This window comes from Chiloscyllium plagiosum, chromosome 2 (genome assembly GCF_004010195.1).
Source record: "Chiloscyllium plagiosum isolate BGI_BamShark_2017 chromosome 2, ASM401019v2, whole genome shotgun sequence".
In the NCBI taxonomy this organism is placed as follows: Eukaryota; Metazoa; Chordata; class Chondrichthyes; order Orectolobiformes; family Hemiscylliidae; genus Chiloscyllium; species Chiloscyllium plagiosum.
In genome coordinates, this window is record NC_057711.1 from 111,373,665 (window position 1) to 111,386,277 (window position 12,613).

Consider the following 12,613-nt stretch of genomic DNA (forward strand, 5'->3'; position numbering starts at 1 on the left):
TCGAACTCAGCACCACCTTCCTAACCTGCAATCTTCTTCCTGACCTCTCCGCCCCCACCCCCACTCCAGCCTATCACCCTCACCTTAATCTCCTTCCACCTATCGCATTTCCAAAGCCCCTCCCCCAAGTCCCTCCTCCCTATCTTTTATCTTAGCCTGCTTGGCACACTTTCCTCATTCCTGAAGAAGGGCTCATGCCCAAAACGTCGATTCTCCTGCTCCTTGGATGCTGCTTGAAAAAAGTAAGCCCAACTTCTCTCCTCATTGTCCAAAAATATGGTGTCATTCCAGTAAATCTGAGCTTGAAGGGAATCTTGACAGAGTGGAAAAGCTGAACAAGCAGAAGAGATTGAACAGATGATCTGGGTTGTAGTAATAACCCAGATTCATGAGCTCTTACTCTTGTTACTGGAGGTGAGGATGGGTTCACAAAGTGAGAACATAGGACATTAGACCATTTTGTTGTTTCCATGTGATAACATCATATAAGTCAGAACGATGTTGTGAAACTTGAAAGGGTTCAAAGAAGATTTACAAAGATGTTGCCAGGGTTGGAGGATTTAAGATATAGGGAGAGGCTGAATAGACTGGGGCTGTTTTCCCTGGAGCATCGGAGGCTGAGGGGTGACCTTATAGAAGTTTATAAATTCATGAAGGGCATGGATAGGACAAATAGAGAAAGTCTTTTCCAGGGGTGGGGAGTCCAGAACTAGAGGGCATAGGTTTAGGGTGAAAGGAGAAAAATATAAAAGGGGCCTAAGGGGCAACATTTTCATGCAGAGGGTGGTGCATGTATGGATTGATCTGCTAGAGGAAATAGTGAAGACTGGTACAACTACAACATTTAAAAGGCATCTGGATGGGTATATGAATAGGAAGGGTTTGGAGGGATTAGGGCCAAGTGCTGGCAAATGGGACTAGATTAGGTTAGGATACCAGGGTGGCATGGACAAGTTGGACCAAAGGGTCTGTTTCCATGACGCACATCTCTAAAACTCCATGACTCTAAGACAGTTTTATTTGCCTTGCAACACTGCTTTAATCCTCCAATCAACGTTGACCTTGATTTTGAGACATGGCATGGATGAATGAGAATGAATTGGGAGGCCCATGTTTCATCATTCCCGATCATTATTGCCATGGACTTCAATGGCAAGAGATGTAAAACCTTCATTATCACTCTTATGCACTATCACACATTCCTGAAGAAGGGCATGTGCCCGAAACGTCGAATCTCCTGTTCCCTAGATGCTGCCTGACCTGCTGTGCTGTTCCAGCAATAAAGTTTCAGCTTTGATCTCCAGCGTCTGCAGACCTCACTTTCTCCTGCACTATCACACAACATTAGGATCTAACCTGCAGACTTTAGAGGGGAGCTTTCAGTCTCCACAAAGACTTCCAGAAACAAGCAATGTCATATCCTAGTACATGATGTGGAGGTAGGAAAGCCTCGACCGGTTAAGGGGAGTATATATGCCCCATCCCTGGGATGAGGTACAAATTTTGAATGTGATTGTTACTGAAAGAGAAGGACACCTCTTCCATGAGGCAATCAAAGGTGCTCTTGGACAGTATGAGCAGGAGCTGAAAGCAGGCTGGACAGCAATAAAACACTGGTTACAGGGGTATCGTCTGCATAAGACCGATTGGACAAAAGTCAGAGCTTGCTGTCAAAAACCTCACAGAAGAAGTCACAGAATATGAGGAAAGGTTTAGGACGACCTGGAAAGAATATGCAGGAGCCCCATTGGACTATAACCTGGTGCTGTGTGATTTTAACCTATATCCGAGTGCAGTTTGTCCTCATTTTTCAGCCTCGCTGACCTCCCCAGGCAGCATCAGGAGGTGAGAGAAGTCGATGTTAAGGGTCACACCCGAAATGGCGACTTCTCCACCTCCTGCTGCTGCCTGGCTTGCTGTGTTCCTCCAGCCCCCTGCCTGTCTACTTTGGATTCCAGCATCAGCAGTTTCTTTGTCACTGACCTTCCCATTCACATTGAACAAATTGGAGCTTCTTTCTTGTCAAAGAGAGAAGACTGAGGAAATGACTTGTCAGAAGTCTTGATAATTTTGGGGAATTCATTTAGGTGAGCTGAAAGGAAGCTTTTCCATTTATCAGGGAGTTACAAAATTAGTATAAAATGATCACTAATAAATTCATTCCAGAATGCAGAGGAAATCTCTTCACCCATAATATTAGAATATGGGACTTGGTATCGCAGGGAGTGGCTGCTGTGCATAATAAAGATATATAGCATTTAACAGAGAAAGGTTAATGAAATATGCTGATATGATTTGATGAGAGGCTTGTGTGGAACATAACCACGGGCTTAGACTCGTTGGGGAAATGGTCAGTTTCTTTTCTGTTAATATAATGTTAAACCTATGTAATTCAATGTGAAGGTTTCCTATGCTTCTTTGGCATAGGTTCGATGGAGGTTTCTCCTTTGAACCTGTCAAACAAATGTTTTCACCAATATACTACATAACGAACAGAAGTACAAAGATCCCAGAGCAGGTATTAACCAGTTTCAGCAACCAGACAAAACAAAAGAGACCTTTGTTCACTTTAACACATCATTCATCTTAAGCAATTCCGGCCTCCAGTGAACAGATGGTCCTGGATTCTGCTCTCAGCTCTGCTGTTCTGTAATGAGGGTAGGAGATAAATGTTGAGTGTAACTTGAGTAGCAACATCCTGGGGTAGGAATTAATAAATGCAGGTGTTACCTGCCCCATCTGCTTTCTTCTCCACAATCCTCTGGGCCTAGGTAAAGTCAAAATACAGGATACCCGCTCTGATTCACCACCTCTCTCACTCAAGTTTTGCTTTCCTATGTAAAGTAGGAACTCAAACCTCATTAACTTAGTGACACATTTCTCACCATATTCTACCCTCTCTTCCAAAGCTGCTGCTTGGAAGAGATTCACTCACAGTTTTTCGCACGCCTTTTCCAATCTATCGTTGAAAGTGGAATTTGTAATTTTTAGAAAAAAAATCTCATCCTAAATCTGCATCCCGAGAAGCAATTTTAGCATAATGTTGAATTTTCCAATGTGTGAACAATTACAAGATATACAGTGGAAAAAGCGTAGAGTTTGATGGTGTGAATAATTGTAGGATACACTGTGAGAAGGAAAGACTTATATTCATACATTGACTTTCAAGACAGGCAGTAAAATGCTTTGCGATACCCAGTCAAATTCCTTTGAAATGTGATTGGAGTTCAAATGTAGTATATGCAGTAGCCACTGTGCACAAAGCAAAGTGCCACAAGCAGCAATGAGAGAATGAATTGATAATCTGTTTTAGGTGTTGATTGAGGAGAAAATATTGGCTATGGCATTGAGGATAACTCTCCTGCTCTTCAAAATAATGTGGTATAATTTCTCACATCCATCTGAGATGACAGACATAGTTTTAGTTCATGCCTCATCAGAAAGATGGTATCACAACAATGCAGCAACATTGTCTAGATGTTGCACTCAACAACCTCGGTGGTTATAGAGTGTAAATTTCTGCATTGTATGAGATAATGGCTCTGAAGGGGTTAATGTTAGGCTCAACCCAATCTGATGATGTCATACAGTCTTGAGGGAAAGCTAGGGGTCAATTTTGAGATTCTGATGGATCAGGTAGATCATCCCTGGCTTTTGATAGTCTTCTTAATTATTTCTTACTTGCCAATGTAGGTTGTACCTCGTGCTGTCATGTAACAAAATATATCTTATTGTCAAGCCAAGAGTCTCTTTGCACTAATGATGTGGAGGAGCCGGTGTTGGACTGGGATGGACAAAGATAAAAAATCACACAACACCAGGATATAGTCCAACAGGTTTAATTGGAAACATTAGCTTTCGGAGCGCCGCTCCTTCATCAGGTTGCTGTGGAGCAGGACCATAAGACACAGAATTTATGGCAAACGATTACATTGTCATGCAAATGAAATTATATATTGAACAAACCTAGATTGCTGTTAAGTCTTTCATCTTTTAGAATGGCTTATAAGTTTCAGTTCATTAATATGTAAATCCCAGAACTTCTTTTAAGTCACATTCTCTAGATAACTTAAGGTTTTATTAAAAAGGTGACATCTCAGCTCAGACAATACATTAAAGGTGTGAGATTAGAGTCTGTATCCCAATCTTGAGTCAGACTGGTTCTATTTCTAAAGTGGAATTTATAAAATATTACATGGATTGACTGTCTGCATTGACTGCCTGCAGATTGTGCGTTTTTTGAACAAAATAGAATGTACCTGTGAATATCATTCTGCAAATACAAATTCACCCCATAGACTGATATGTGTGTGTGTGCGTATGCATGAGAGAGAGAGTGTGTGAGAATGGGTGTGTGCATATACGTGTGTGAGTGTGAGCAAGTGTGTGTTTGCATGTGTGCATGCTTGGTAAAGTGTGTGTGTAAGTGTGATGGAGTATAAGCCTGTGAGAGGGTGTGTACGTAGGCTATGTATGCGTGTGTATATGAGAGAGGGTCTGCTAGAGTGTGTGAGTATGTAAGAGTGTATGTGCACGTGTATTTGTGTGTGTGTAAGAGAGTGTATAGTGTAGTGAGGTCACCTGCAGTGTGACATGAACCCAAGGTCCCGGTTGAGGCCATTTTCATGGGTACTGAACTTGGCTATCAGTCTCTGCTCGTCCACTCTACATTGTTGCATATCCCGAAGACCACCTTGGAAAATGGTCACCCAAAGATCCAAAGCTGAGTGTCCCTGACTGCTGAAGAGTTCCCCGACTGGGAGGGAACATCCCTGTACGATGATTGTTGCGCAGCATCCAATTCATCCATTGTTGTAGCATCTGCTTGGTCTTGCCAATGTACCATGACTCGGGGCATCCTTAACTGCAGCGTGTGAGATAGGCAACCTTGGTCAAGTCAAGTCACGAGTGCCTGCTGCGTGGTGCCCCCATTTATAATGGCGGTATCCATGTCGACACTCTGACACATCTTGCAGTGGTTGCCATGACAGGGTTGTACAGTGTTGTAGTCGATGTTGTCCTGAAGTCTGGGCAGTTTGCTGTGAACAATGATCTGTTTAAGGTTTGGTGGTTGTTTAAAGGCGAGAAATGGAGGCATAGGGAAGGTCTTGGCAAGGTGCTCATCCTCATCGATAATGTATTGCAGACTGCGAAGAACATGGCATAGTGTTTCCGCTCCCAGAAAGTACTGGACAACGAAGGGCACCCTATCGGTTGCATCCAGTGTCTGTCTCCTAAGGAGGTCATTAAGATTTCTCGCTGTGGCACGTCGGAACTGGCAGTCAAAGATTAAGCAAGGTACCCTGTTCTTATGGGGGCATCCTTGTGCCACATGAAGGACACCTGACGGTGCTGAGGGACGCCCTCATAAGAACAGGGTACGATGCTCAACTCATCAATCGCCAGTTCCAACGTGCCACAGCAAGAAACCGTAGTGACCTCCTCAGGAGACAGACACGGGATGCAACCGATAGGGTACCCTTCGTTGTCCAGTAATTCCCAGGAGCGGAGAAACTATGCCATGTTTTTCACAGGCTGCAACACATTATCGATGAGAATGAGCACCTCACCAAGACCTTCCCTAAGCCTCCACTTCTCACCTTTAAACAACCGCCAAATCTTAAACGGACCATTGTTCGCAGCAAACAGCCCAGCCTTCAGGACAACATTGAGTACAACACTGTACAACCCTGTTATGGCAACCACTGCAATACGTGTCAGAGTGTCGACATGGATACTACCATTACACATAGGGACACCACCCACCATGTACACGGCAGGTACTCATGTGACTCGGCCAAAGTTGTCTGTCCCATATGCCCATATGCTGCAGGCAAGGATGCATAGAGACATGGTACATTGGCAAGACCAAACAGATGCTATGACAATGGGTGAATGGACACTATGCAACAATCACCAGACAGGGTGTGCCCTCCCAGCCAGGGAACACTTCAGCGGTTAGGAACATTTGGCCTTGGATCTTCAGGTGACCATCCTCAGAGGCAGACTTCAGGATACGCAACAACGCAGAGTGGACGAGCAGAGGCTAATAGCTAAGTTCAGTACCCATGAGGATGGCCTCAACCAGGACCTTGGGTTCATGTACACTACCGATGACCCCACTACACTATACACTCTTTGGCACACACAAGTACAGATACACACATACTCTTACATAACTCATATACTCCCACAAACCCTCTGTCATACACACGGTCTCTCTCTCATTCACACATACACATATACACATGCAAACACAAATTCTGTTATGTGCACACACACACTACACACTGTCTCTCTCTTTCATGCAAGCACACACACATGCAAGTCTATGGGGTGAATTTGTATTTGCTAAATTATATTTGCAGATACATTCTATTCTGCTGAAAAAGTGCACAATCTGCAGGCAGTCAATGCAGGCAGTCAATCCATATAATACTTCATAAATTCCACTTTGGAAACAGAACCAGTCTGACTCAAGATTGGGATACAGACAGACTCTAACCTCACCTCTAATGCATTGTCTGAGCCAAGTTGTCACCTTTTCTAATAAAACCTTAAGTTTATCTCAAGGATGTGACTTAAAATAAGTTATGGGATTTACATATTAATGAATTGAAACCTGAAACACATTCTAAAAGATGAAAGACTTAACACCAATCTAGATTTGTTCAATATATCATTATAGTTGCATGACACTGTAATCATTTGCTATAAATTTTGTGTCTTACGGTCCTACTGCACAGCTAACTGATGAAGGAGCAGTGCTCCAAAAGCTAGTGTTTCCAAATAAATCTGTTGGACTATAACCTGGTGTTGTGTGATTTTTATCTGTGACTAAGTTTATCCTCGATCACTGTTAATCGCACAGACCTTTTGATTGAAAATAAAATAGGGAATTGGTGGCAGCAATCTAACCCAACCATTCCGCTTACGGTCCTACTGCACAGCTACCTGATGAAGGAGCAGCGCTCCAAAAGCTAGTGTTTCCAAATAAATCTGTTGGACTATAACCTGGTGTTGTGCGATTTTTATCTGTGACTAAGTTTATCCTCGATCACTGTTAATCGCACAGACCTTTTGATTGAAAATAAAATAGGGAATTGGTGGCAGCAATCTAACCCAACCATTCCGCAAGACATATACCAGGCTGGGGTTCTGGCCCCAATGCAGTTCTTTTAGAAAATTACATTTTTAAATATGATACGTGAATTATTATATGGAGATCTTGTAGTAAGTGGGTAGTGTGCCTGCTTCTGAGCCTGAAGCTCTGGATTCAAGACCCACTCCAGGGTGTGATGGTAAAGGAAGGTTCATGGCCAAACAGGTTGATTATCCACCTTCAAATCGTTCCAATAAATGCCACTGGCAGGATAAGAGTGTGAGAGACTCTTGGCCAGCAATGCTTTGCCATTGCTATGCATAGTTCCAGATTGCAAATATGCAAAAGTGCATGTTGCCACAGCAACTCAGACTCGCAGATGGATATGTAACACCACACCACCATCACATGTAATTTGAGGCATATCAATGTCTCCCAAAACCTTTCCGGATTCGGGTTTTCATCCTGTCATGTCTGGGTCATAGATACATAGGAAAAGGAGAAGGCCAGTCAGGTTGTCGAACCTGCTCTGCCAGTCAATACAACAGTGACCAAACAATTATTTCATTGCCAGTTTCCCACACTATCCCTATACATCATTCGTCTTTAGAAATGTTTGAGTATCTACTTCAAACATACTCAAAGATTAAGCTTGTACTGCTCTCTGTGGTCGAGAATTCCAGTGGTTCACAATTCTAAATAAAATAAATTCTTATCATCCCTTTCCTAAGTGGACTTCTCTTATTTTAAAATTGTATTAATTGGTTCTTGCCATCTAACTGGGGGAAACATCTTGCCTGCATTTGCCTGTGTATCCCTTTAAGTACTTTGTAGGTTTTGATGAGGTCACCTCTTATTCTTCAAAACTTGAAAAAATACAGGGCCAGTTTGCCCAGTTTCTTTCCGTGCAACACTCCCGTCATCCTGGGGTCAAGTTCTGTGAACCTTCATTATACTCTCTCAATGGCATTAATAACAAAGGGACCAAACTGCACCCAGTATTCCAGAGGCAGCCTAACCAATGTTCTATGCAACTGAAGCAAGACCTCACTACCCTTGCACTCAAATTATCTAGTGATAAAGGCTACATTCCACTAGTCTTCCAAATAGCTCAATGTACCTTCATGTTAGCCTTCAGTGACCTTTTGACAAAGCACCTAGTCCCCTTTGTACATTTAGACTATCCAAACTCTCACCATTTAAAAATATTCCACAATCTGTTTCTCATACCAAAGTGGATAACCTCATATTTGTTCACATTATATTCCATCTGCCATGTTCTTGCCCATACACTCAGTCTGTTCAAATCTTCTTGAAGCCATTTTGTATCTTTATCACAGTACACATTCTTGTGTCACGCACAAACTTGGTCCACTTATTCAAATCATTGATACATATTGTGGACAACTGGAGACCAAAAATTGATCCCTGTTGAACCAGGCACAGACTGCCAGTGTGAAAATGGTCCATTTATTCCTATTTTATTTTCTTCCAATCCTTAATTCATGCCAGGATATGACATCCCCCCCACCCCCCATGTACTTCAATTTATTAAACATCCTCCTCTGGGAGACTTCACGAACAACCTTCTTAAAATCTAAATATACTATGTCCACCAACTCCCCTAAAATTCTGATTGCAATATCCTCAACAAACTCCAAGAGCTTCATCAAACACAATTTGCATTGCACAAAATCATGCTATACCTTATCAGGTCATTATTATTCAAGTGTCCATCTATCACATCATTAACAATAGATTCTGCCATTTCCCTGCTATTGAAGTAAGGCTAACAGGTCCATTGTTCTCCTTTGTCTTTGCTTCTTAAAAATGTGGTGACACTGGCTGCCTTATAACCTGAAGGATCCATTCACAAATCTATAGGATTTTGGAAGATATTCATCAATTTCCATTATCTAAAGTGGAAGAAGTTCTGGGATTTGCATATTAATGAATTGAAACCTACAACCCATTCTAAAAGATGAAAGACTTAACAGCAATCTAGGTTTGTTCGATATACTGCATCAGTTGTATGACACTATGATGTTTTGCTATAAATTCTGTGTCCTATGATCCTGTTCCACTTGATGAAGGAGCAGTGCTCTGAAAGCATGTACTTCCAAGTAAACCTGTTGGACGATAACCTGGTGTTGTGTGATTTTGAACTTTGTCTACCCCAGTCTAACACTGGCACCTCCACATCATGGCTAACACTTGAAAGACATTTCGACAGATACATGGATGGAAAAGGGTTAGAGGGAAATGGGCCAAATGCGGGCAAACGGGATTAATTCAGTTTAGTAAATCAGGTCAGTGTGGACAAGTTGGACCGAAGAGACTGTTTCCACACTGTATGACAGTGTGACTCTAAAAACATCTTTAGCACATATTGCAGAGACTGGTCTATCACAGCTTTAGTGCTAATTAGCTTTATACAGTTCACATGCAGATCAAAGTCACCTGTGAATACTAGTACCCATGCTATATGGCTCACTAGTGTCCTCATTAATACAATGCTTTCCACAATTACACCTGTTTGGGGACTTATGAAAAATTTCTACCACTGTTTGTAGTTTCTTTGTTCAGCCAAAACAGATTCCACATTCAGTTCTTCCACTCTAAAATCCTCCCTTCCTAATGTACTGATCCTATCCCTTGTTTCAGCTCAACACCAGCTGCTTTTCCTTCTCCCTGTCCTTTCTAAATGCTGAACAGCCTTGTGTATTCAATTCCCAGACTTGGTCACACTGCAGCCATGTTCCCATAGTAGTAATTACACGATCTCTGTTTACAACTTTTTGTGCTTTTAAGTCATTGGCCTTGCTGCGAGTTCTCTGCATATTTGACAGAGTGCACTAGATAGAGACAGGGTCTTTTGTTGGCTGTTTAATAGAATTGATTGATATGATTGGTGAACAGTTCCATTGTCATTATATCATACAAGTTGCAGGATTATAGAATTAGATGGATTTTTGTCCCAATTTGTTTAACAATTCCCATATTCCTAACCAAATTAAGGAAGTGATGAAGGGTGGGATCAAGTTTAGCTATAATGGCTTCTTCCATTAAACAGCTTACAATATATCAGCACAAAAGCTCAAACTTGAATAATAACCCCTTAGCCAGCATTATTCATCATGGTTGTTAATCTCATGGTGAATGAAGTGGAGCAACAGCAGTCCACACAGAGGGAGCTATCCTGCAGATTGAAACTCCCTAACATAATTTAGCAGGTGAGTCAGCCCAGGTTCTTCTACTCAAGAGCCCCACAAGACTCCATGTAATATTCCCGCTTGCCTTCTTAAATGCAGGAGGGAAATTGAGGCCTGAGGAGATAGATAAGTAATACAACCTCACAAAAGATGATCCAACTTGTGTCACTTGTAGCAGAGTATTTTTGTTTGTAAGTTCTAAATTGTTGTCTTCTAGGGGAAGAAATAAATGTCGCATCCCAACCCAGAGAGCCAATTGAATCGACTGTGTTTGACATCACTGGAATGGAGAAAGTCACAATGGTAAGTCACTCCCTGCCTTATAAATTACCTGAAGTTCTTTATTGTTAACATCACTGAAGGGACAAAGGGAGGCAGGCAGCCATTAGAGAGCTGAAACATCTGCTCACACACTTAATTGATAATTCTGACTGACGTGTATTAATTTTATAATGTCTGTTTACAGAAGGTTATGTGGTGTCAAGCATCTTGGCATTTTAGGTATTAAAATATCAAAGAGTCTGACTGCTGCTTTTATTTTCCTATAGTAAAAAGGATGCTCTTTTTAAACATTGTGTACTGTGGCATAAAAACCATCTGAAATTTTAATTCAGTTCTGATGAAAGGTTAATGACCTGAAAGGTGCTGCCTGACCTGTTGAATTTCTCCAGCCTTTCATCATTCTAATAAAGACCAAACCTAGTTAGAACACAAAGCAAAATTATCACTCCAACTGACTGATAAATTTAGGCTTCAGAATCTTTTCCCCTTAAACCTTGCAGCAGCGAAGATTAAGGCAAGTTTTAGGAGATATTTAGAATTATGGCAAATTGTTGATAGAGAAGGTAAATAGCAAAACAGCTTCCATAGCAGGAGGGTTGGTAACCAGAGATCACAGATTTAAGATAATTTGCAAAAAGAATTGTGTGTGTGTGTGTGTGTTAGGGGTGGGCGTTTGTGAAGAAAGTTGAGGGAACATAAGCAGACTTTTTTCACTCTGGAATGTGCAGTCTGAATGGATGATAGAAATAGATTCAACAATAACTTTCAAAAATATGTCTATCTAAAAAGGAAACTCTTACAGGAATATTTATCAAGAGTAAGGAAATCAGATAAAAGCAAATTACTGCGGATGCAGGAATCTGAAACCAAAAGAGAAAATACTAGAAAATCTCAGCAGGTCTGGCAGCATCTGTAAGGAGAGAAAAGAGCTGACATTTAGAGTCTAACTGACCCTTTGTCAAAGCCGCTTTGACAAAGGGTCAGTTAGACTCGAAATGTCAGCTCTTTTCTCTCCTTACAGATGTTGCCAGACCTGCTGAGATTTTCAAAGAAATTAGATAATTTGAAAGGTCTTTCTGCAAGTGGGACAGGCACAATGGGCCAAATGGCCTCCTTGTGAGTTATTTCATTCTAAGCATCTGTTCAAGGAGGCTAACTGAAACTTCGACCAGATTCTTTTCCAGTGGAGCTATCAAGTTCTCTTATCCCACCTTTTAATAAAATTACATGGTGACAAAGGAATTGATTTGGAGCACTGCACAAAATATAACCTAATTCAACTTAATTTTAATCATATCCCATTTGCAGACTCATTCAGCAACCTTTGATGTGGCTGATAGGTAACCAATCCTTATTTCACGGAACTGCTCCAAGGTTGCCAGCTGACTTGAGTGCAGGAGCAGATTGTCCTTTGAAGCCATCTCACAGCTCAGTTTTTTAATCTTTGAAGAATACAGCAACTAACAGATTTCAAGCATAATGTATTTGAGATCAGCAAAAGGAAACCACTGGGACATTAAAAAAACCAACACGCACCAATGATCCGGTATTAAATAGGTCAAGTTGGATTATCTTTCAAATAAAGTTGATTGTACTCAGACCATATGATGGATTTGCACATACCTGATAGTCATTGACCCATGATTATTCTGGGAATGGAATAAAATGAAATCTGTATTTTTAATCAAATGTGAATTTCCATGTCTATCAAATTTTATCTCTTTTTAAAACATTACTTACTCCTGAAGTTATACTTTGTGTTGGAAATGTTGTGTGACTATGGCTTATTTTTTAAAAAATTCATTCTTTGATGTGGGTTCTGCCAGCTGAGCCATCATTATTGACCATGCCTAGTGGTCCTAGAGGAGGTGATGGTGGGCCACTGTCTTAAACCCCTGCTGTCACTGGGGTAGGTGTTCCAGGTTCTTGACCCAACAGTGATGTCAGCATGTGGTATATTTTGATGTCAATGGGATATATCTTGGTGAGGAGCTTGTGGGAATAGTGTTTCCTTGCG

At 41.4% G+C, this 12,613-nt stretch overlaps 1 protein-coding gene across 1 annotated transcript in view; it reads left to right on the forward strand.

Annotated features, from left to right (window-relative positions):
• Positions 1–12,210, forward strand: part of palm2akap2 (palm2 and akap2 fusion) — a 330,335-nt gene extending 318,125 nt beyond the window's left edge. The window contains exons 9-10 of the mRNA XM_043715729.1: positions 10,532–10,617; positions 11,905–12,210. Of these exons, the coding sequence (XP_043571664.1) occupies positions 10,532–10,617; positions 11,905–11,940 (122 nt within the window). The 3' untranslated portion in view covers positions 11,941–12,210. The remainder of the gene's footprint in view (positions 1–10,531; positions 10,618–11,904) is intronic.
• The last annotated feature ends 403 nt before the right edge of the window (positions 12,211–12,613 follow it).